Source organism: Suncus etruscus, chromosome 3 (assembly GCF_024139225.1).
Source record: "Suncus etruscus isolate mSunEtr1 chromosome 3, mSunEtr1.pri.cur, whole genome shotgun sequence".
NCBI lineage: Eukaryota > Metazoa > Chordata > Mammalia > Eulipotyphla > Soricidae > Suncus > Suncus etruscus.
In genome coordinates this window covers 159,334,124-159,360,550 of record NC_064850.1, presented here as the reverse complement: position 1 = coordinate 159,360,550, position 26,427 = coordinate 159,334,124, and the positions used below count along the sequence as shown (strand labels likewise).

Sequence of the window (26,427 nt, the reverse complement as noted above, 5' to 3'; positions counted from 1 at the left end):
TCAATTAAATAAAATAGCACTTACCACCTTATCATCTCCAGGTGCTTCTGTGTTTGATATAATTAAATTTTGCTGTGCTAAATCTTCAGGAAAATATTTCCTTTTCTGTGCACCAACAACTCCACATACTAAACTTAGAAGTACAGCTAAGTTGGTAAAATAGAAAAAGGTTAGCATTTATAAAATCAATACTAATCTCGTTCTTATTAACTAGCATCTGATGCTAGTTAATTCCACTAGTCATAAGATTTATATTTGAACCAAGGGCTACTATTTTCATATTTTAAACTGTAAAAAGTCCTAAGAAGTATAGAGATTAATTTTGTGGGGCCGGGGTGTGGCGCTAAAGGTAAGGTGCCTGCCTTGCCTGCGCTAGCCTTGGATAGACCACGTTTCGATCCCCCGGTGTCCCATATGTTCCCCAAGCCAGGAGCAACTTCTGAGCACATAGCCAGGATAACCCCTGAGCGTTACTAGGGTGTGGGCCCAAAAACCAAAAAAAAAAAAAAAAAGAGTTAATTTTGTGTGAAAATTCATATTCAAATTAATATTAGGAAGTGACCAGGCTCATGGTCCAAAACTCTAGACAGTTTTTCTAGCTTGAAAGGAAAATCTTGATTGGGTTATAATTTTGAACCAAATGACCTACAAAGTTTCAAACACATTTACTAAATTCTTACATAAAAAGTACAAATAAAAAACCACTTATTGTGATCCTTATCACTACTCTTCTAGCAGAAACTTAATCCTTATTTCCTCAAGAGGTAAAGTATATATACTGTATATATTATAAATATATTTATATTATATATAAAGAGGTACAGGTATATATACTGTAATGTGTTTATATATATATATATACCACAGAGCCAACAACACTGAAAGCACTCAAACTACAACTACACTTATGAATACTTGTTAAAGACAAAAAGGAGGAGTGATGGGAAGCTAAGAAAACTGGTGCAGGGAAGTTGACACTGGTGGTGTGACTGGGCCTGAAACTCAACTACGAATAACTGTAAACCACAGAACCTTCCTAAAAATATTAAGAATATTTTTTAAAGAATTTTTCTGCACTTGGATAGTTGCTACACATTTGAATTTCAAGTGAAAGAAAAACTTACTAGAAAGCAGTGCTAAACCTAACAATATTGCCAGGATAGCCCATTTTCCAAGTACTACTCCTGCACATCCTTTGACTTGCTCGACATTGACTTGGATGGGTACATTCACATAAATTAACTCTCAAGGTTTTTGAAGAAGATTGACCTCCTCTATCTTTTACAGTTATGGGAACATTATATTCTTGAAATCCTGCATTTTCTCGATATGAAAGACGGGCAGCTGTATCTGAAAGAAAATTTTAAAACATATTTATTCTTTCTTTAGTATGTGTTTTAATTGTTTTTAGGGACATTATTATAAAAGAATCACCTGTCATAGAGAAATGAATAAGAATGAAAAACTATATTCAACTACTTTAGCATCAATATATCTGCATAGGTATTATGCAAAGCTTTTATATGACAGATCGAAGAAATAACATAGCATTGAATGACTCTATAGCATTTAAATAGTATTTAATATTCCCTGAAAATTAATCTAGGGGCTGGAGTAATGGAAAGGTGAGTAAGGCTTTGTTCTTACACGTGGCTCATGGCCATCACCCCAACTAGCTCCTTAAGCACCATCAGTAGTGATAAGTGCAGATCTCTGAACAAATCCTGAGCACTAACTGGATGTTACTCCAAAAACCGAAAGTACAAACAAACAAATAATGCAGGACACAAAAGATAATATATTGTTACAGAATCAAGTATGTCACTGTGTATGTACCTGTTTATCGTAAACAAAGAATAGCCACAGCTACACACGAGAATGCTTTAAATTCAGATTGTCTTTTCCATTTCCTTTTATGGTACCAAAGACAATTTTTCAAGGCAAACTATATGATTTTTGCTTGTCTCACTTTTATAACTATAGATTGTTCAAAAATTCTGGGTTGACCCTCACTTCCAATATGTAAAAGAATACAAATACAGGTTTAATAGATGTTTTTAGAATTATATTGTCGTAAATTAAAGATCTCATAATCTCTTCTCTCTCAGGAACAGAAACTTAGATTAAGTGATGTTTTACCAATTCAAAGCATTGCAACAACTTGTGAACTTTTTAGCATTCAACTATATGCCTTTCAAATCACCCTATCACCAATTTCACCTTTTTAAGGTATAAATATGGGTATGAAATTGCCTTGTTTCATACTTCTCATGCATAGCCACTTTCACTAAACAAAAGCCAGCCTCCTCAACATGTTAAATTTTCACTTCACCACTACAATTTACTCCTCCCATTTTAATATGTTGACATCCATACCAAAACATTCTAACATTTAATGATACTGATTTATTGATTCTTCATGTACTTCCAATTTTATACAGACTTAATAATAAGTTATTGGATAAATAAAGATATATTAGGTGCTAGAGATACCCAGATGGACTGCAAATGTCTTAAGAATCTCTTTTATTGGGGCCGGAGAGATAGCATGGAGGTAAGGTGTTTGTCTTGCATGCAGAAGATCAGTGGTTCAAATCCCAGCATCCCATATGTTCCCCGAGCCTGCCAGGAGTGATTTCTGAGCATAGAGCCAGGAGTAATCCCTGAATGCTGCTGGGTGTGACCCAAAAACCAAAAAAAAAAAAAAAAAGAGAAAAGAAGAATCTCATTTTATTGAAGGAGAAATGTAAAAAGATGATAATACAACATGAAAGGGGTTATAATAAACGTCCCAAAAAGTCAATAGTGACCTTCCTACTTCCAGACAGACTTCATTAATTTCAGCATATGAGTTATGTCTGCATTTTAGTCTCTATATATCCCCTGACACTTAAAATGTGTCTAGTAGGTGCCCCCAAAATAATGAAACTTCATAGCAAGGAAGTAACTAGAAGGAGGTAGACCATCTATTTTTAGATGAATCATCTATTCTAGGAAGAATAGACAGTCTACACAAAAGTCTATTTTCATTAATATTATGACATAGTAACATATGCGTCAGTGAAATATGACTGAAATAGAAACTTTTACACCTGCCAAGTCTATTATCCTTGAATAATGTCTAGAATTATACCAGACATCTGTTCACATCACACCAAAATCCATAGAATACTTGTACCATATATCAATTCCTCCTTTCTAATTTCTTTATTTTTGTTTTTTTTTGGGGGGGGGGGAGGCACACCTGGTGATGCTCAGGGTTTACTCCTGGTTATTCCCTCAGAAAGCACTCCTGGCTTGGGGACCATATGAGATGCCAGGGGATCGAAATGCGGTCTGTCCTAGGCTAGAGCAAGCAAAGCTTACCACTCTGTGCCACTGTCCTGGCCCCTTGTTTCTAATTTCTTAGAGAAAAATTTACTCTACTTCTCTTTTGTTTTCACCTCACTGGGATTATTTAAAATCATAGCTAACACACTCTTAATGACAAGCTCCATATTATTTTAACAGCCATTTTTCTTTCTTTGTTCTAAACACAAATTGGGGTTTCATAAAAACTGTGATTTTTTCTTGGGTCCAGATTGATAGTAGAGTGGGTAGAATGTTTGCCTTGAATAAGGCTGGCCTGGGTTCAATTCCTGGCACTAGCTATGGCCCTTAAGCACTGCCAGGAGAGATCCTTGAGCACAAAGCCAGGAGTAAGCTCTTTGTACCACCTGGTGTGTCTAAAAACAGGAAAGTAAAAAATTGGTATCTTTCTTTTTAAATGCAAGATATAAGATAACATAAAATTTCACTTATTTATAAAAAGTATGGTAAAGAGAATTGTTTTTACACTATAGCTTATGTGCATAAATAAGCAAAATAATTGTAAATTATTTCAGTTATATGTCATATCATTATTTACAAATTCATTGTTAGTTATTTCATAGTTATATATCATTATTTTTATTTCATACCATTAACTTTGGTGAGGGTCCAGATCCTATTGATTTCTGCAGAAGGATTTGTCAAGCTGAAAGAAAATGGGGGCCCACTTAGAGGTTCATCAGGATCAATAGCTGAAATGTCAATATGCCTCATCTTTGGCTTACAAATTATTAGGTCACATTGAAGTAATTGTGATGGATTGTCATTCACATCTTCAACATAAACTGCAAGCGTACCAGTACATGTTTTACTATCTATAAAGAAAAGAGAATTACTGTAGTTTGCAAAAATCTCCCATCGTTTCCTAAGTAATAAAATAGGGCTGAAGCAATTGTACGGTAATTGGGTGCTTGTCATACATGCCTTACAAAACTTGAAGTTCCAGTGGCAAATATGTTACCCCAAGCACTGTCAGTAGTGATCCCTTAGAGAGAGCCAGACAGAAGTAAGCTTTGCGCTCATGAAGTGAAAAGATAGTACAATGAGTAGGGCACTTGCCTCACACATGATCAGAATTCAGTGCCCAGTCCTCCACATTGTCTCTCAAACCCCACCAGAAGAGATCCCTGAATGCAGAGTCAGAAATACGCCACGAGCACTACTCGTGTGGTACAAAAACCAAAAAATAAAACAAATTAGATTCTATTCTTGATATAAGAGGCCTTCAAAAACTGAACTGGTTATTTGGAGAAACAATACCATTTATAGATAAATGTTACCTGTAGGTTATCTCAAGTAAGTACTGCTATTTATCAAATCATATGCAATTTCCAATGAATTTTTAGTCATAACTATTATCAAATAGTAAAATCAAATTTCTGAAGTCAAACTCCCATTTTCTGGGATTATCTTAAGGAATACAGGCTAAAGTACAGTAAAATATTGACATTATAGTTAGTTCAGTTTTGTGGCAATTTTAATCTTGTGTGAATGTTTTAAGTGTATGACTCAAGTTCTGCATACAGGGATTCTGATTTGGTTAGTTCGATGCTAGTGTTAACCCATGGATGTTTGTTTTCTTTTTTTTTAATCTAGGATATTTTTAAAGTTCCTCTAAATATTTTAATATGATATCCATGTTGAGAAACACTGAATTATTGCCTTAATTATCCTATCAAGGAAAAATATTGTTATCTAATAACCAGCTAGGCTAAGTAAAGATTCAATAAAAGTGATGAAAAGCAGTATACTTCAACTATTTTACACCAATAGACTATGGAAGTAAGAGAAATATCTTAGTACTAGCTAAAGGTAAAGACATAAAAAAAACCCCTAAAATTATCTTATTTATGAAATAATAAAACTATATAGCATTGTTTTTATAGAATCTAACATTTTAAGTAATAAGATTTTGAGGTTTTTTGTGGGTTTTTTTCTTAGGGGCCACAATTGGCAATGCTCAGGCTTTCACTACAGGATTACTCCTAGCAGAACTTATGAAACCTTATGGAGTGCTAGGAATTGAATCTGGGCATATACAAGGCAAGTACCTTAACCCTGTTTTCTCTCTAAACCATGAAACTACTATTTGGCTAGTATGTTTGGCTCCTGCTGTTTCACCATTATATGACTGGGGGATAATACATAATAATATATGATAGGGCTGGTAGTTTACCAGGTTTCCATGTTTTACCACCAGTTTGTGGTCCTCAAGTGGATAAGGGATTCAAAGAAATCTAAAAATGTTGCATCATATTTAAGCCTATATTATGGTTTTATAGAAATTTCTAGACATCTACACATCCTCTAGACATCTACAAGCATTTATATCCCTGGGACTGGAGAGAGCACATGACTTCCCAGGATGGATTTGGCTTCGATCCCTGGCATCCCATATGGTTCCCTGAGCCAGGATGGATTTCTGAGTGCATAGCCAGAAGTAACCCCTGAGAATCATCAGTGTGGCCCAAAAACAAATAAAGAAATTAAAAAATAAAAAGGCATTTAGATCCCAATGCTGAAATAAAGTTTCAATGACTGTTAAATGGATTCTATTATAAAAAGTTTCATCTTGTTAGACAAAATAGCAACAGAGTTTTACATTTCTAAGTATTTGGTATTATTAACACAGGAGTAATTCTACATAAATGTTATTGTAATCTCCAATTCCTTCATAAAAATCCTCCCCCAAAACGTTACCTTGGTCTGTATCCAGAACTGTAATATTATATACTTCACTTCTGGGAGATAAAGTCTCTCTGTCCAGGATTTTGGAAGTTAGGATTGAGCCAGTAACTTCATCAATAGTGATCCCCCCTCTAGGATCATTCAACATTTTGTACCTGTCAATATAGTATAAAATTAGTTTGTTGTGATAATGAGATTCTTTAAAGTAAGTTACTGTCACAATTATGACTAATGTATTTCTGGTATTTGGTCACAGATATCGTCATACCTTAACCCATTGCTATTTTTCGTTCCAGGGTCATATGCCTTATAGCCTTTGGTCTTCAACCCCGCTGCTTCATTCTCTTTGATCCATACGTATTGAACTGCAGGGCTGCATTCTGGCCCTTCATCCTGATCCCTCACGTGAACTGTGACCACGGCTCGGTTCATAGTTGTTGTTCTAAGCACATCTCTAGTAAATGGAGCTTCACTGATTACACCGACTTCCAGGGTCACTTGATGGTTTTCTTCATAATTCAGTGGCTTTAAAATTAAGTATATAAATATCAGCGTGAGTATAAAGTGAAACCGGTATTTTAAAAAAGCAAAAGAATTTTTGTCAATCTGAACAGTACTCTCTAAATTCTGTTTTCCTGCTTAGTCAAAGTATCTTTCTTTCATCCTTTGTTAAAAAAGAGAAGTGTTCATAACTAAGCAGTGTAATCCAAAACTTTATGCAAGTGGTTTTATAGTACTATGGAAAAGCAATTCATAAAATAGGGTGTGTGTGTGTGTGTGTGTGTGTGTGTGTGTGTGTGTGTGTGTGTGTGTGTGTGTGGTTTTTCGGCCACACCTCATGGTTCTCAGGGATTATTCCTGGCTTTGTGTTTACAATCAGTCATGGCAGGCTCAGTGGATGCTGAGGATCAAACCTGGGTTGATCGCATGCGAGGCAAATATCCTGCCACTGTAAGATCGTTCTGGCCTCTTAAAAATTTTTTTATACCTCATTCTTATCAGGAGAATTGCTCTGAAACTGGAGATGTGAAAAGATGCTACTGCTCAATGTTTAACAATTTTTTTTTGCTAAAGTCCATCCTATTTCCTAGCAAAATACAATCTTATTTTGATTATCTATTTACTACAACAGCCAGGACACAGACATTTTACAGCTCTCATGAAATGAGTTATTGACTTAAACAAAACTGAAACTGAACAAAGATTTGTCTTCACTCTGATAGAAACAATATTCCAAATTCATCTGAATGCTTAGATTGGCTGTTACATGTAAATATTAAAATGCACTTAATTTTCCAAGTGGCATATAATTGAGGAATTTTATTGCAGACTTTTCTCACAATCTATTTTGCTTTAGAATTTGGATTTGTGTGTTTGCTTGTTCTTTCATTAATTAGTTAAATACAATACTTCTATGTTTCTAAAAATATGGTTTCTATTAAAATTCCATAAATTAGAAAATCAGTATGAAAAACAATTCAAAACTCAGTATGAATTAACTAAGTTAATTCCTGTTTATTTTAGTAGAAGAAAAATTGATGCTCTTTGAATGGTACACTTAATCAATTCATAGTCAAATTTACTAAAGTCTTAGAGTGTTTTTACATACTGTTTTAGGCTTAAGCTGGCTATATCTTAGTGTTTCAAATACTAAAATGTTTAAAATCTAGAGATGAAATAATCAGTGAAAATAATTTTTCATTAAAAAATATATTTTTAATGTTTATTAGAAAAATATTCAAAAATATACTGTGTGTACATAGTATTAATTTAATAATAATTTCCTATAAATTAATATTCTTGAGGACCTTTACTATACAGAAAATGACTAATGGTAACTATCATGTTCAAGTTTATATGCCCTACTGCCACTGATGAATAGAGAGATTATCCAGAACTCAGCCAAATAACATCATGGGTTGTCACAACACTAGTCTGAAAATTATGGCATAGTATTTTAAAATATAGTAATACTATCTTACACTGTGCTTTCATTTTCATTATAATAAAATTTAATGGAGAAGTAGAAAAATATATAGTAGCTATATTTCAAATAATAAAGTGATTAATGTTTCGAGATAATATCATTATGCAAAGTACTTTAACAATACAATTAAGAAAATATACTTGGACTCAAAGAAAATGAGATTCAAATTCTGCCTTACTATATGATACTATGTAACTTTGGAAATGTTTCTTATGAATTGTTTTTCTGTATAATTGTTCTATGAATAACATTGAATATATTAGTGTTATATGGCAAGTGCTTTATACAATATATTTCACTAGCCTTTTAAGGTGTCACACAGGCAAATAAAGAAAAAAACAGGACATGTTTAGTTAATTCAATATAATTCAATAATAAGAAAGACCAATTAACAGATCAATGTTTGGAATTTCTCTTTAGGTAAATACATTACCTAAGCAATTTTTGGTTTCATTTCCTGGTCATTTAATCTTTTAAAGTAAAAAGAAATAAAGTGCACTCCTGTTCTGAGCAAAATTCTGACACTAAAAGAAAAATGGAATTGGAAGAGAAAGATTTCTTTACAGCAATCTACATTTTGGTATCATTTATACTTTAATGAATAAGTCATCATCAAGTCTGTGCCAAAAATATATTTAAAAATAATGGCAAAAAATGTTATGATTGCCCTGATCGTACATTTTTATACAATTTAAAATAGAAGATAAATCATTAAAGTTAAAATTACTTAAAGATAAAACAACCAAGGAGATGGGGCTGGAGCAGTAGCTCAAGGGGTAGGGAGTCTGCCTTGCTGGAGCTAGTCTAAGACAGACCCGGTTTGATCACCCCAGGTATCCCATATGGTCCTCCAAGTCAGGGACGATTTCTGAGGGCATAGCCAGGAGTAATCCCTGAACATCACCAGATGTGGCCCAAAACTCAAAAAAAAATCAAAGATATATTCACATTTTCAAGAAAGATTCAAAAATATTTACAAAGAAAAGGGATAAGGTAACCTTAAATACAAAAATAGCTACCGAAAGAGTTCTATAAAGACGCTTTTTAAGACTGAATTCAAAAGGGTGTGGTAGTCAAGAAACAGTACATCAGGTATGTCACTTGTTTATAGCAGGCTAGGGTTCAATACCTGATACCCCAGATGGTCTCTCCAGCCCCACCAGAATGATCCTTGAATTCAGTACATAAGCCCTAAGCATAGTTGGGTGTAGCTAAGAAACTGCAAAAATATTTGATGAATTTAATTAAGTAAAACAAAAATGAAAAGGGGTAGATAAAACTAACATAAGAACTGATAATAAAGGAGTATTATTTTAAAATTAAACTCAGAGACAAATAAAATAATCAAAATTTCAGTAAGAGAAGACCACCTCAGGCAACTGAAGTCATGACTTAGTCAGATCAAGTAAGCTAAGAACAGAAAGGGATGTATGGGCATCAAGTTCTCAGGATTTCTAACTCTAACTTCATGGTGGTTCAAAGTAAGAAACATTTTACAACTATATTTGGATTTGCATCCAATCACCTAATTATATTCACAAAATCAATTTAGTTTACTTTTTTTGACACAGTCTCATGTGAAAACAATGAATGGTAATATTAACATTACTCCATCTTTTGTGCATTTTTGCTACTTTAGAGTATATACAAAGAAGGAAAATCAATTATTTTTATGAAACAAGCATAACCTGACATATTTTATGGACATTGTGCAAAAAAGAAAATTGTTGGACTCCAGGGCTCAATGTTAAGAGTAAATAATTCTTTAGAACTCAAAAGACTGATAAAAAAAAAGGTTTAGACAGATATAGAGACAAGGAAAAGGTCTTCCAGCAACAAGTGTTCTCTACTTTTCTGACTAATGAAGTAAATAATTAACAATGCAAAACAGCAATATGGAGTAAATACCTTGTTGGGTTTTTATGACCCATTGTGCAAAACAGAATTATACCAGCACTTAAACAGATGTCTGTGGTCAGTAGATGTCACAAAATCTTGTTGGGTTAAAAGGGTCTAGGTTTCCTACCTGCTGGGCTTCCCATAGTACTTTTCACAAACTATAAATATATCTTACTTTTGAATTTAAATGTAAATTTTTGAAAGGTAGGTTTGAGATGGAATCAATAAATAGATTCAATTATCTTCTAACTTGTAGAGTCTATGACCTAAAACTAGTTGATTAAGCCATTTTTTTTAATTAAAGCCTATTAACTTGTCAACTATTCATTATTACTATACCTTTACAATATAGAGAACACCTTCATTTGTATTTTGGTCTGTAGTGATTTTGAAATGTCCATTTTCATTGCCCTTTAAGATGGTAAAATTGGCTCTCCAGTTGGCAGTGTTCATTAAATCTTTATTGTCAATTGGGATCCTTAAAATTTCCACATTGTATACATTTTCCTCTACCGATGTTTCATACTAGAAAAAAAAAACTCTTTGAATTTATTTTATAAAGAAAATATTTGCAGAGAAAATAAGATACTTATTTACAAAAAATACTTTTTATAATGTTTTAACCTATATTATTGTCATTAGCCATGAATAAAAATTGACATTATTTCAGGAAGATTATCTTGCAAATAAAAAGAACTCTTGGGCACGGAGAGATAGAGCTAGTAGGTAGCTTGCCCTTACCCATATCCAATCTGATTTCAATCCTGGGCATTCAATATGGTCCCTTCAGCCTACCAGAGATAATTTCTGAGTGCAGAGCCAGGAGTAAACCCTGAGCACTACATGGTATAGTTCACAAACGAAAAGAAAAGAAACTCATTACAAATAATGTTTAATGTAAAAAGACTTTAACAAGAGGAAGATAATAATATTCTGAGTATATTCTGAGTAATAAAAAAGTTCACATAGTTTAAATTTTACTTATAACATAAATAGATGTAATATATATCTCATTACTTTAGATTAAATAAACAAAAATAAATAAAATAAAATAATAAATAAATAAATACAAATAAATAAAAACAAAGTAGAAACAGTACTACATACTTACACTACTTTTTCTGAAAGTAGGTGGATTATCATTTGAATCTTTTACTGTTATAACAAAAGTCGATGTAGTCATCAAACCAAAAAATTGGCCATCCATGTCCTGTACTTTCATTAGGACTACGTACTTGTCTACAACCTGAAAATAAAGCAAATATTTTTGTTTGTTTGTTTTTTGTTTGGGGGGTTTGAGGCCACACCCGGTGGTGCTCAGGGTCACTCCTGGCTCTGCACTCAGAAATCGCTCCTGGCAAGCTCAAAGGACCATATGGGATGCAGGAAATTGAACCGGGGTCCTTCACTGGACCGCTGCATGCAAGGTAAGTGCACTACCACTGTGCTATCTCTCTGCTCCCTAAAACAAATATTTTAACTAATTTTTAAACCATTCACTTATACTTAAAATGATATTTAATTTGGCATTATTTTATGTTGTATATATCCATGCATTAATTTGATTTACTTATTTGCATGGATTTAGTTACAAAAGTCATACAAAGAATTTAGACTTAAAGACTATTTTTCAGTTCTTCTTTTAATTCTTTTTCTTTCAATTGATTTTCTATTTCTTTCTATTCCTCCCACAATCTTTATATTATTTCACTATCTTCCACATTGGAAACCAACATTTCACTGTGAAATATTCCTCTTACAGAGTCTTAGAATCCTTTACTATTTTCTTTCTCTAAATGGGTTGTTTCTTTTTGTCACTTGTTCATTTCCTAGATTTTATTTGTATTCTTCTTCAACATCCTTCATTGGTTGTTCTCAAAGATTCCCATATTTTCCCCATAAAAATTAAATATGAAAACCTTGGTTTCCAAGTTATAGGCTTTATATTGTATTATACTCTTTCCCTTTTTGTTTTTGGGCCATATCCAGCAATACTCAAGGGTTAATACTGGCTCTGCTCTCAGCAAGAATTTATTGCAAACTCAAGGAACCATATGGGATGTTAGGGATTGAAACCAGGTCAGCCATAGCAAGGCAAGTGTGCTATTCCACCAGTTACTGTCCCTTAAATCTATTTTATAATTTATCCCCATTTATATTTCTTGTTCAGTTGTATTAATTCTCCAATTATGTTATTTTAGCCTTAATGGGAACCACTAATGTTTTCTTTTTTTTTTTTATTTTGTTTTATCCTGTTTTTGAGCCACACCTGGCATTGCTCAGGATTCATTCCTGGCTCTGCACTCAGAAATAACTTTTGGAATCTCAGGAGACCTTATAGGATGCTGGGGATTGAACCTGGGCCTGTGGAAGGCAAACACCTTATACACTGTGCTATTGCTCCAGTCCCCCATTAGTGTTCTTTTAATAAACTTATTTTGTCCACATAAATTTGATTAATCAACTTCAGGTAAATGTAGGCTGACAAATTGTACAAAACAATAATAAAAATCATACTTTTCTATAAGAAATCTTACTTCAGCTCAATCTTTCTTTCATGTTTATTCTCTATTTGTTATATAATATGTATAGTCAAGAAAAATTACAAATATCTAATGAACTTATGTGTTTCTATTATGTATGAAGTGCTAAAGATTTTTAAATCAATCAACTTTCAAAACTATTTTTCTAATAAATATTAAAGAGTTATGTATTATTGATTAATGGGCAGAGCATGGTGCCATCTCATGAAATAAGCAAAACTAGTGATCCCACATAACCAACAAACCTTTACTGAGATATAATCAGAGTCACAAGTGAAAAATTTACATAATATTAAGTCACAACTTCTTCCTATAGAAATAGGTTCTGTTTCTATTATTTTCAACTCCAAGTGACCTGTTATTATGTTTTGTATTTTCCTTTACATAAAAAATATAAATAACATATACCAATAATGCATAAAAATAATTAATTTAAAAATAACTAACATGTCTAAGTATGTAACTCAGCGAGAGATCATTCAGTTTGCATAAATGAGTCCAGGGATTCTACCCCCCAAATTGCAACAGAAAGTGCACACATTGTCACATACTAAAATAAAATTAAATTAGAAGTTGCTAACTTTCAGCTAAAGGGAGAGAGAAACAACCCACATTGAAAGAATTTCCTACGGAGTCTGAAATCTACCTCTCTGTCCATAGAATGAGAGACTGTGGCGATGACGCCTGTGCTGGGGTGCACGGAGAAGAGCCCTGGAGATCTCGGGGTCTGCTCCACGATACTATACTTGAGGCGTGTGTGCATTGTGTCTGGTTCATCTCTGTCTGTTGCACAGACTACTCCCACTGTAGTTCCTATATGTAAAAATAAAAATACATCTTTAATTTCAAGCATTCAAAATGTTTAGAAATACAGGGCTGGAGAGATAGCACAGCGGTAAGCCATTTGCCTTGCATGCGGTGGACCCAGGAAGGAGCCGGTTCTATTCCGTGCATCCCATATGGTCCCCCTACCTGCCAGGGGCGATTTCTGAGTGCAGAGCCAGAAGTAAAGCCTGAGTACTGCTGCGTGGCCCAACAACCAATCAATAAGTTAATAAAAAAATAGTTAAAGTTAAAAAATGTTTAGTAATAAACGTAAATACACTGTACAATTTTTAGCAGTAATCATGCATGGAAACCCAATTTAAAACTGAATAGAAAGATATTCGATTCCTACAAAAGCATTCTACTTTTACATGATATAGACTAAAACTACCTCACAAAAATTATATGAAACACTTTGATGCTAAGATAAATGTGTACTTTTACTTTGCTCACAGTTTAACATTTCTGATAGTAGATTACTAAAAATGTATTAAGTGTGATTAAGAATAATTTTGACATATATTTCTAAACACAGAGAAATTTAACTGCAAAGAATAATCATGACTCCTATACAAATCAGAGTTTTTAAAGCAATGTCTTTATTTAAGCACCATGGTTACAGAAATGTTCAAAATTTGGTTTCAATCACAGATGTACACCATCCTTCATCACTGCAACTTTCCCACCGCTAAAGTCCTCAATTTTATTTAAACTTTTGAATGACTAAAAATCATTTGAATATAATTAGAGTCAGGTTGGTTTTTTATTTTCCAGTTTCTTTTCTAAGATGATTTTTGTGAATCCTTAACATTCCTCATTTGCCATTTCTTTTTCATCAGTTTAAAATCTATCTCCCCACTGTCCCCACTTCCCACTTAGTATTGAAGATGGGAGTTTATACTAATTATTATATGGTGAGAAATGATTCTAATTTTTCTTTAATTAGACCTATTAGAATTTTTTATCTGTCTGAGAAGTAAAAAATCTATACTGCTAAGTAATTTCATGTACCAAAAGTATATACAGATAATATTTTATACATTTAATAATGGCATTTCAATTCCCATAAAATTGAATCCAGAGACTTGTATATAAATCTATATATTATATAATCTTGTATATAAGGCTGGCCTATGTAATAATAAACAGACCCATAGTTGACAAAATTTTGTCCAAAACCTACGTCTGTGTTAACGTTAAAGCAAACTCAAGAAACATCTACTAGTTCAAAGCATTACAGTTTAAACCAGTTTGATCCTACCAACACAGGATGATTAGACTAGCCTAGTTAGTTTTAGTATTAAAGTGTTTGTCCTTGATTTTATCCTCTGTTAGCTTGTGAATTTAAACACGCTATTGGTCATCTAATGTAATTAACTCATTTTACAGGGTTGAGAACTCAAAGGGACTTTAAGAGTTCCCACAGTAAATTAATAGCATCTTGAATCAAAAACTAGATTTTCTGAACTCGAAAACAGTGATTTTTACCTTTTAATTGGACTATGTGAGTCATAGTGTTTAACATCTATGACATTAAATTATCAAAGCACATATGAAAGGAAGCAGCAGATATAATCAGGTAGTGAAGATCTAAGTAACTAGTAGAAATCTTAATAATCTTAGAAATCTAAAGGACTTATATGAGTTCCCACAGTATATAATAGCAGATCCTAAATTAAAAATTGGGTTACTTAAGGGACCAGAGATAGTACCGTGGGCCAGGCTCTTTCCTTGCATGGGATGGAATCAATCCCTGGCATTCCCTACGATTCCTAGAGCACTGCTAAATGTGAGTGAATAGTCAAAAGTAACCCCTGACCTCTCTTGGGTGGCTCCCAGAAATAAAACTAGATTTGCCTAAATTCAACAATAACAACATTCCATCCTTAACTGAGCCATGAGAGTAGGAGTCAAGTTAACAAATTTTAGTAAACAAGTTAGCAAAGCAATCCTTGAAGATTAAATCTATCTACTTTCAACTATAATATGAGTTAATTTAATCTTAATTTTCATATGTAAGTCTCGAGAGAATGACACATTTAAGGATTGACAAATCTAAAACATCTTGGCCATCTTCGACTGAGATGAGAGCACATGATTATGTCTAGAGTTCTTTTTATGAGTCACAGAGACAGCTCAAAGGACTGAGCACATGTTTTGCAGTCAGGAGGCCTTGGTTTGATCTCTAGTAGCAATTTCAGAAGGGATGCCAAAGCATAGTCTGGATAGTCCCAATACCATTAGGTGTGAACCCCAAACAAAATCAAGACAAAACCAAAAAATTACCTCAATATTACTTACAATTGAAGAATTAAGCTATATTTTAAAAGAATAAATTATATTGATAAATGCTTAATTTTTTTTGTCTTTTGCCAGAAAGAAGTCTCATAGATCTGAAATACCATGTTTTGATAGTGAAGGAAGTCCTAGTTCCATTTTTATGCCACAAAGATCTCTCAGTATTGCCAGGAGTGGTTCCCAGAAAAAAAAGACCTAATTTCAGAAGAATAGCAATAGTAAAAAAGGTAAGGTGCCTGCTTTGCATGTAACCAAACTAAATTCAATATAGGCACCACATATGGTCCCCCTGATCTACAGGATTTATTCTTGAGTGTAAAGTCAGGAGTAAGTATTGAGCATACACAAGTGTGACCTAAAACCAAAATAGAACGTATTTTCTATAAATACAATCATCACATGCATAAATGAAACCAAATAAGTAAATATATTTATTTTAGTTTTGTTATACATAATGCCAAAATATCCTCCTTGAAGGGAAAAATGATAAACTCACTCAGCGGTGAAATGAAATAAATTAAGCCAGCTACATATGCAAAAAAATTAACAAAAGCAATTTTCCTTTATTAAAAAAAGTTTTGTAGTGGAATCGCCACAAACTCCTATAGTAATATGTAAGCTATATATTGATTGAATTTGATATACTTAAAATGTATTCTGAAAAGAAGATACCAGTATAGGGCCACCATAGGAATAATTATCTTGCTTTCATAAGAAAATGTACAAAATTTATTTAGCGTAATGTAATTTACTCTTAAAAGTTGACTCACCATATCTACTACTTTCTGGAACTTCAAATTTATAAAGTTCTTCTGTGAAAATAGGTTTATTGTCATTTTCATCCTCTATTCTTATAGGCAGTGGGAGAGGTAAATCTGCTGAATACCCATCTTGAGTTGAGGCATAGGCAATTAGCTGCAAAACAAGGAGAATTCAGTTCAGTTGTAATTTAATAAGATATTCTAGTAGAAGATAATGTTAAGCTTTATTTTTAAATTATTTTCAGTAAAAATAAGGCAATTATCATCAATTTATATGATGTTTGGGGGCCATAATTAATTCTCTTTAGGACTTACTTCTTCCTCTATGCTCAAGGATTACATCTACCAATTATTTCTTAAGAATTGAGCATCAGTCATGCAAGGTAAGTACTACCCCTGCCCCATCTCTCCAGATCTCTAACATTTTAATCATCAATGTCAATGGGGAAATAAAGAGCAATGAGTACTTAGTAGAAATGACAATAATAAAAATAAAATATAGATTATATTACAATAAATCTAATAAATGTTTATTAGATAAAGAATTCAAATGTTATACACATAAAAATTTTTGTTTTGGTTTTTTGGCCACACCCATTTGATGCTCAAGGGTTACTCCTGGCTATGCGCTCAGAAATTGCCCCTGGCTTGGGGGACCATATGGGATGCCGAGGGATGGAACCGAGGTCCTGATCCTTGGCTAGCACTTGCAAGGCAGACACCTTAACTCTAGCATTACCTCGCCGGCCCCATATACACATAAAAAATTACATAGGGTACACTTAAAGTCACTCTAATGAGGAAAATTCTTATATGTAATCTAAAGAAAAGAATTGTACCAGATATTGCCAACATCAAGTCCTTTACATATTTTACTCCATAGATACATATTTCCACATTACTAATTAATTAAAGTGAATGCAGTTCCAAATGCCATTATTATTTGTGCATTTTGGTTAGTCAGACATTGTAGGATAGATTAAAACTTTTCTAGAGATAAGTAAAAAATGTGATATGTTGGACATTATTTTTGTTCATTCAGCATCTATTTTATAAGAAGAATTCCTCTTTCCCTTGAGGAATCATTCTTTATGCACCACAGAGATGATGGCATGACTCAATAACATTAACCATGCTTTATAAAAAGTTGAGTTTTTTCCCCATTGTTTATAAAATAGCTCTATCGGGCCCAGAGAGATAGCACAGTGGTGTTTGCCTTGCAAGCACCTAATCCAGGACCAAAGGTGGTTGGTTCGAATCCCGGTGTCCCATATGGTCCCCTGTGCCTGCCAGGAGCTATTTCTGAGCAGACAGCCAGGAGTAACCCCTGAGCAATGCCGGGTGTGGCCCAAAATAAAAAAAAACAAAAAACAAAAAAAGCAAAAACAAATAAAATAGCTCTATCATAATGCTAGATTATTAATCAATTTGGTGTTCTTTTTTTTTAGTTTTAAGACATTGTTAGAGAATCATACACATAGAAATAAGATAACAAGCAGAATAGAAAAGGGAGAAGGACTCTTATAGTAAAGTGTGGTCATATCTTGGAAAGAAAAATTGTATCAGGACCAATCAGAGAAATACTATCTCATAATTAAAATAATTTCCTAGATAAGTGATGAAATTAGATTTCAAGTACAAACAAGTACATTGCTTTACTTTGACTTACAAACATTTAGAAAAAGAGCTTAAGTACTTTGAATTATTATTTTCTTTTTTTTTTTTTTTTTTTTTTTTGGTTTTTGGGCCACATCCGGCAATGCTCAGGGGTTACTCCTGGCTGTCTGCTCAGAAATAGCTCCTGGCAGGCACGGGGGACCATATGGGACACCGGGATTCGAACCAATCACCTTTGGTCCTGGATCGGCTGCTTGCAAGGCAAACACCGCTGTGCTATCTTACCGGGCCCGAATTATTATTTTCTTTTATTTTAAGATACCCACTAAGAAGAGAATATAAAAATAAAGGACTCAGAAGAAATGTATTTCATCTACAGCTTCCTATCTATAAAATCTTACATCAAAAACATCATATTCTTCACGATCCACAGGTCGAGTACAGAACAGATTCCCAGTGTCTCTTTCAATGTAAAATAAGTTTAAAGGCTCTTGATCAACTCCACGCCCACTTATTGAGTAGAAGATGGTATAATTTTGTGCTGCATCAGATTGAACCTAAAAGAGAACAATATGTTTAAATTTTTTGTTGAGATGCTATTTTTAGAAGTTCAAGCAATATTTAAAGATATGGAGTTGATGAAATATCAATCATATTTTTATTTTATCAACAATAGTAGTGAACAAAATTTTAAGGCTACTCAACTTTTAGAACAACAATTCAATATAAATGACTATCATAAAAATCTAATGAAAAACAACAAAGCAAACTAATTATTTGTCAGTAATAGAAAAGAAGAATAACACTCATTGTTAGCAGGGATGAGACAGACTTTCATATCCTTGTGAAAGAAATGCAAAGTTGCTGTTTCTTAGAGAAGAAAAGTAACAAAAATGAAGAAAATGAACTATGAGAACAAATCAGGTAAGATTTTTCTTAGTAAAGAAAACAGAAAATACAAAAGGATCAGTCTAGGGTTGTAGCTGCAGTGTTCAGACTACAGCAGGGAAGTCACTGATATCCAGAAAGCAATGGTGGAGGCAGACGAGAAATGTGTAATAGGACCTCACAAATAGTTCCAAGGATGGTAACATTTCCTTATAATTAGATAGAGTATTGGAATTTTTTGATAGAAATTAACCACATATAACACGTAAAGGAACAAGTCTTGGTGTTCTGCTAAAACTAGATTTGGGTGGGTGAAAGGGAGATGTAGGAAGAGTAAACAGGAACTTATTGCAAATTTAGAGAAATCACTACATTGAGAACTATCATAACAATGTGAATGAATGAGGGAGGTAGACAGCCTGTCTAGAATACAGGTGGGGGTGGGATGGGGAGGAGGGAGATTTAGGACACTGGTGATAGAATGTGGCACTGGTGAAGGGGGGGTGTTCTTTACATGACAGAAACCCAACTACAATCATATTTGTAATCAAGGTGTTTAAATAAAGACATTAATAATAAAAATGGAAATAGACTTAAAATACAATAAATTTTTTAAAAGGTGAAAAAAAGAAAGAAAGTTACAGCAAATAATCATGGAAAAGCTAATGACTGATTAGATCAGCAATGTCGCAGTAGAGATGGGTAGAACTAATTAAATTTTGTACACATTTGAAAACAAATCCATCAGGATCTGCCAATGAATTTGATATGTGGTACAAAGAAGTAAAGGATGATACTATGTCAGTGGTCAGCTGTATCCCCGACATCTATTCTTCCTATTGACCTAAGTATTAGATTTTGAAGATGAGTACATAAATGCTTTTTCTTGTTTTCCAGATTCAGCTGCTTCAGGTAAGCATTCAATTTTCATCTAAGTAGTACTGTCAGCAAGGTTGTCTGAACTGAAAATATAAAATTTTAAGTTTTGAATGTATTAATCATCCTTAGAGCTCTGAGGAAAATATGGTTATTGAGAGAGTTAATATAAATAATAAACAATGCTCATGATGTATGTCATAGAGCAAAAACTTAGGGACTGAATTGGGTTGTTGTGAGAGTATATAGAAAAGTAAATAACCAGAAAAACATATAAAGATACATTTTTAAGGAGAAAAGTGCAAACGCTTTAAAACGAAGTATCATCTGTTCAACTTCAATTATACAAAATGGTTTGTGATCATACCTCATCCATGCTTAAAATACAAGAAAAACAAGAAAAATAAAATCAATACCAGACTATATAGAAAAATCTAAGTATAAAAGACGACAAAAAGATTATCAAAAATATAAATAAGTAGAGCACAGGTCACATTATTTGCATTGATATACTGTATTTGCCAGCGTATGAGACGACTTTTGAAATGAAAAAAAGTCAACCTAAAATCCGGGGTCGTCTTATACGCCAAATATATCCCGAAAACATTTCAACATGCCGCTAAATGAAAATTGTCTGAATATTGCCACAAAACGAATTTTCCAACTCGATCCTGCACCAATTACTGCCAGGCTGCTCGGACTGCCTCTCTAACTCAGCCAATCCAAGTAGGCTTTTTGATGCATGCAAATTAGACAATGTTGCACCAATCACTGCCAGGCTGCTCGGACCGCCTCCCTAACTCAGCCAATCCAAGCAGGCTTTTGATGCATGCAAATTAGACAATGTTCTGGACCGAATCTACACTGTCAAAAGCCTGCTCAAAGGGGCCAGAGTCAGAGAGGAAGTCTATTACAGTAGAACCTTTGAACCTTTGCTTGTTGTGATTAACTCACTGTGGTACATGAGCACAGGAACACAGGCAGCCCAGGAACATTCTGTCTGATACAGCGAATATAGGCCTAAACCTATGTTCTAACTGCAAAATTAGGGGGTCATCTTATACGCCAGTCGTCTTATATACCGGCAAATACGGTACTCACCACATAATAGAAATTCAAGAAAGAAAAGGCAAGCACCATAGCCCAATGTCAGTAACTGTTTTCATTCTCCATATTTCATTTGTCACCTAATAGAAAAGAAGCCTAATACAACTTAAAACCTTTTCTTTGGGGGTGTTAAGCATTTTTATATAAGCACTTATATAAGCACTTTTATTATGAGTTGACACCTATCTTATTCTTGTACTAACCTCCCTTTTCCTCCCTGCCATACAAAGGAAAACAACTAAGCAATCCTTGCAGAAGTCATGCTCACCTACTTACTTCTACACACCGAACCCTACCGCTGCTTTCACAATTTACCTGCAGGGCCCTTCCCTATCCTTCCAGACTTAACACAAAAGTCTCTTCCTACATTGTTTTATATCATAGTTCATCTCAAAATTTAATACTCGTCTCATGAATCCAGGAGTCATCTTGGACTGTAATGGTTTCATTCTTTCTTTCTTATTAGGCTGATTAACTACAAGTGAGCTTTGGTTATGGATAAATTATTTCTACCTAAAAACTTAGAGCAGAGCCTTCACAAGATATATTTGTGCAGGAACTATCTGCTAAATGGCCAAATAAAACAAAGAACACTATTTAATGGCTGTAGACTTTTCTTATTTACTTTTTTTTTCTTTTTCTTTTTGGGCCACACCCTGTGATGCTCAGGGGTTACTTTTTAGTGATTTTTCTTTTTCTCATCGCACTTACTTATATTGCACTTCATAAACATCATCAATCAGTTTATATTTAAAATTTTAATGAGCTGTTAAACCTGAACAAAACAGATTCTGGAAAAATTAAAACACCCATACTCAGAAGAATGTAAAACTTACTTGTTGAAGAAAGAGAGGAAAAGGGCCCAAGGAATTCTCCAGCATTGAACAGGGAATGGGAGCCCATCTCCTCTTGGTGCGTCTGAGAACAGTTTCTTTAGTGTGTCTTTTTCTGAGTGCCTGAATTTAGAGAATGAAATAACAAAGAAAGAAAAGTGTCATAGCTTACTTTGTTTGGAAAGAGTGGGAGGTCCATAAAGCTAACACTTCCCCTCACATTTTATTCTAAAGTTGACTCAAAATTGATTAAAGACCTCATGACAATAATCTATAAAACACATTGAAGAAAAAGAAAAAACACTACAAGGTACAGACCTCTGAGATGTTTTTGATGATTTGACCCATTGGCAAATACAGAAAAATAACTTTAAAGGGAGATTATATAAAACTTTAAAAAATCTATATGGAATAGAAACAAAATAAAGTAAAAAAGCCTATTAGAAGGAAAAAATATTTGCACCTAATATACCAAATAAAGTATTACTTCCAAGATATATACAGCACAACTCTCAATAACAACAACAAAAAACAAAAACACCAATAAATGGCATGAGGAGATAAACTAAAAACTTCCTAAAGAAGACATTCAGACTGCCAGTAGGCATATAAAGAAGTTTATCATCACTTATAAGAGAAACGCAAATCCAAATGACAAGGAAATACCATTTCACATTAGTGAGAATGCCATATATAAAAATACTAGAAACAGTGTTGGCAGAGATGTGGTGAAAGAAAATCCTCATTTCTTGTTGCTGAGAATGTTATCTGGTTCACCCTTTATGGAAAATGCATATATATATATATATATATATAGATAGATAGATAGATAGATAGATAGATATATATGTCTCAAATTTATATGTATATACATATATACATATAATATATGTCTCAAGGATATCTCAATTCTTACTTAATACAATTTCCACATGATCCAGTGATTCTTCTTCTTGGCATCTACCCTTAGTATACAAAACCTAATTTTATTTATTTTGTTTCTTGGGCCACATCTAGTGTCACTCAAAAAAAATGAGGTTGTCTTAAAAATCTCCAGGTTGAAACTTAATACTTGATCATTATGACTTTTTTAGGATATAAGGTTTATAAAAGAGCTTATTCAAATTATAAAGTTTCTCTAAATAAAAGTTTTTGTTTTATATATATCTTTCTAAAAGTGGTCATACTTTTAAGTATATTACAGTTTGGTTACCATACTAGCCAGTGAAGTCTGTAGAACATTTTTTATTATTTTTAAATATATATATATCTTATTTTCATGTATAGAAAGAGGCCTATTTTATTTCCTGAAAAGAAATTAATAAGTTTTTTAAAGTTTTAAAAACACACCAGGGTTACTCAAGGTTAATCCTACTCTATGCTCAGGAATCTGCCTAGTTGGGTTCAGAGAACCATAAAGAATGCTGGGAAGTGAACCTGAGTCGACCACATGCAAGGGAAGCTCTGTGTTATCTGTATTATATCTCCAGCCTCAATAAACATTTTATAAAATATTTATCATGGTACTAAATCAGTTTTGTCACTAATATATTAGATGATTAGTTAAAATTCACTATAAATATTTAATTATTTGTGACTGATTTCGTAGCAGTATTTCTCTTGATGTGTAATCTAATATTGCAGTCAATAACCTTGGACGATAATCAATTCCAAGCCCTGCATACTCTTACTCATATATATGATAATATTTCATATATATGTGCTAAAAATTTTAGCATTTGAAAACAACCTCATCACTGTGAATTACTACTCATATTAACTTAACATACCTAATCTGACTACAGGTAAAATAAAACTGGACAAAAAAATGAATTCATGCCTTGAAACAGTTGCACATAATTGTTTATAATAATTAAAAATCTAGTATTACATTTATAGTATAGTGGGTAGAGTGCTTGCTTTACACATGAGTAGTTGGTACCCATTAGAACTGATCTCTGAGCTTAGTCAGAAGTAAAAACTGAACATCTCTCCAAAAAATATTCAAATGCTAATAAGGGGGTAAATAAGGTCATGTGGGACACAGGATCAGAAAAAGGAATTCATAGGAGATGTTTTTAGATTAAAGAAACATGAAAGATGGTGGAGAGTTTTTTTTACTTTAGTAGTTTTAACAATGTTTAATGAAAACATTTAATGAAAAAAAATGCATGAACGTATTGATATACTTTGCCCAGCTTCTGATGTTCCAAAAACACGGTAATCTCTTTCTGTGTCTGTTTCTTCATGTCAGAAAGCCATATGGTGAATGATCTTTTCTCATCAGACAAAACAACAGCATTGGCTGTGTAGACTGAGCCATCTTTTAGGACTCTGAAATCAGGATCACTGGACTGGATGAGGTCAGCAGACCTGAGACATTTATTCAGATTAACTGCAAACAAAATTTTATAATTTGTAAGTTGAAGCACATGCAAAACTAAAAATAAATGTTAAAATAATTTATACAATCATCAAAATCATGACGTGAGATGAAATAAGTCACTTTGCATTTACCAGCTATCTTAACCACTCTTCACATGTGTTAAAATTTGCATGTTTTTGCGTTAAGAAATAATCATTTCCTACTCTTTACTTGTTTTATATAACAGATGTCAAGCTTCTGTAGAGCTTATTAAAGTGATGTTCCCATAAAGCAGGAACATATGTAGCTCATCATCATGATGAGCTACATACAGCCACATAGACCTAAATAAACAAATAAGTGTTTACTAACAATTAAATCCAAATTCTTTAAGTTGCACCTATATTCAACTAGAAATAACATATATGAGCCGAAAGAATGAAGTATGAGTAAAGAAAATTGCCAAACTTAAAGAAATCAATCTTTGAATTCTTCCCATTGACCTTTCGCTATTATACAACCTTCTCATCTAAGATCCGTGCTAAAACTCTAACTTCAGTCTCCAGTCTTTGCCTGAAAATATGCTCTCCATAATAAATATTAAAATATAAGTATCAATATAAGAGGTTTTAAATATCAATAGTATAAAATCAACTTCATTTTCAATTATTCCAATAGAAACCAAACTTACAAATTGACATAAGTAAATTTCCAAAGGATTCATGTCATCCAAAATTTATATAGTTCATTTAATGTTATACATATATGTCTCAGAAAAAAATTAAGAAATTAAAAAAATATTAAGTCAGGGAGATAGAAATAAACTTGTCTTGAATGTTGCAAACCCAGTTTTGATCCCTGCACTGAAAATGGTTCTGTGATCCATATGAGAAGTGACCCCTGAGCACAGGACTAGGAGTAAATCTTGCTGGGTATGACTAAAAAAGTGAAAAAAATTATTATAAAGTATGAACATTTTTATTAATGACAAAGTATTTTCCATCTTTATTTAACAGAATGATGACCTGTATCACTAAATAAATAAACAAATATATAAATAAATTTTTACAGATGCTTCTTTCTTCCTGTCCATAGAAATAAAAATGACATCTAAATTAACTAGAAATGTGACATTCTGTTAAAATGTGCAATTGATATCTCTGGGATAAATTTTATCCCTTTATTTTAAAAAAAAGCAAAACTTTGGTGCTGTCCAATATCCCCTGGACCATAAAAAAAAACTATCTAGGTAGTGCTTCTTAGCTACTGTGAAAGGTTGGGTTTTCCTACTTTTCTCAGTGAGAAAATGACTGATTAATTTCAATTTTTAAGAATGACTCATGGCATTGTTATATAATACATCTATAATACTGATTTAAAAAAACTCAACTTTGATTTTTCTGTAGATCTTTAATGCTTAGAATCCTAGAGTAATACAAAAATACAAAAGTAATCTACATGTAAAATTTTTTGTCTCTTTTTTAACCACACTCGGCGATGCTCAGGGGCTATTCCTAGCTTTGCTCAGGACACCTTCCTGGCATGCTCAGGAGGCCATTTGGGATGCCGGTGACCAAACTCAGGTCAAGTGTGTGTGAGGCAAGCACTACCCGCTGTTCTATCGCTCTGGTCCCTGTACATGAAATTTTTAATGAAAATTTTAACACTTCCAAAATATATGACTTCACAAATAGAGTAAATATTTGCAATCAAATCCATCCAAAATTTAGTGAAATAATAGAACAAAAATAAATACCTATCCTGAATTGTATGTAATTATAATAGATTATAATATAATATAATATAATATAATATAATATAATATAATATAATATAATATAATATAATATAATATAATATAATATAATATAATATAATATAATATAATATAATATAATATAATATAATATAATATAATATAATATAATATATATTTACATGTTTATAAAAGGCAAAAATGAAATATCTGCTCTTTGCACTGTAGGTAAATTAAACTTCTAATTTTAATAAACTTGATATTTCTTACCTTTGCCAATCATTTTCTCTGCCTCCAGTTTAGAAGGTATATTAAATGTCACAAGTTTGCATGCTTCACAAGCAAAACTGAAGACCTAGAATTAAAAAAAAAGTCATAGTAGCATATTATTTAGACTGACGAATATTCATTTATACAAAATTTTTTAATCGAGAATTTATTTTATTTTCTAAGAAATTTTTATTTATTACTTTAATAAACTGTACATTAGTTTTAAAGACAAAGATAGTCTACATTCTCTTTATTGTTCACAAAATAATCTTGAAAACCAGCTATCATAAAATAATATTTTACTTAGAAATGCAAAATTATTTTAGTAAGATATTTTCAATAAAA

The 26,427-nt window shown here is 32.7% G+C and overlaps 1 protein-coding gene across 1 annotated transcript; it reads right to left on the bottom strand.

Annotated features, from left to right (window-relative positions):
• On the bottom strand, positions 1-26,152 carry LOC126004504 (desmocollin-3-like). The gene is given in 14 exon segments (XM_049770916.1): positions 1-146; positions 1,125-1,189; positions 1,191-1,350; positions 3,960-4,184; positions 6,070-6,212; positions 6,326-6,582; positions 10,283-10,468; positions 11,055-11,189; positions 13,133-13,299; positions 16,380-16,524; positions 18,389-18,544; positions 21,695-21,814; positions 23,881-24,086; positions 26,083-26,152. Coding segments are annotated over 14 exon segments (2,124 nt in total). The 5' UTR covers positions 26,096-26,152.
• Between the last annotated feature and the right edge of the window lie 275 nt (positions 26,153-26,427).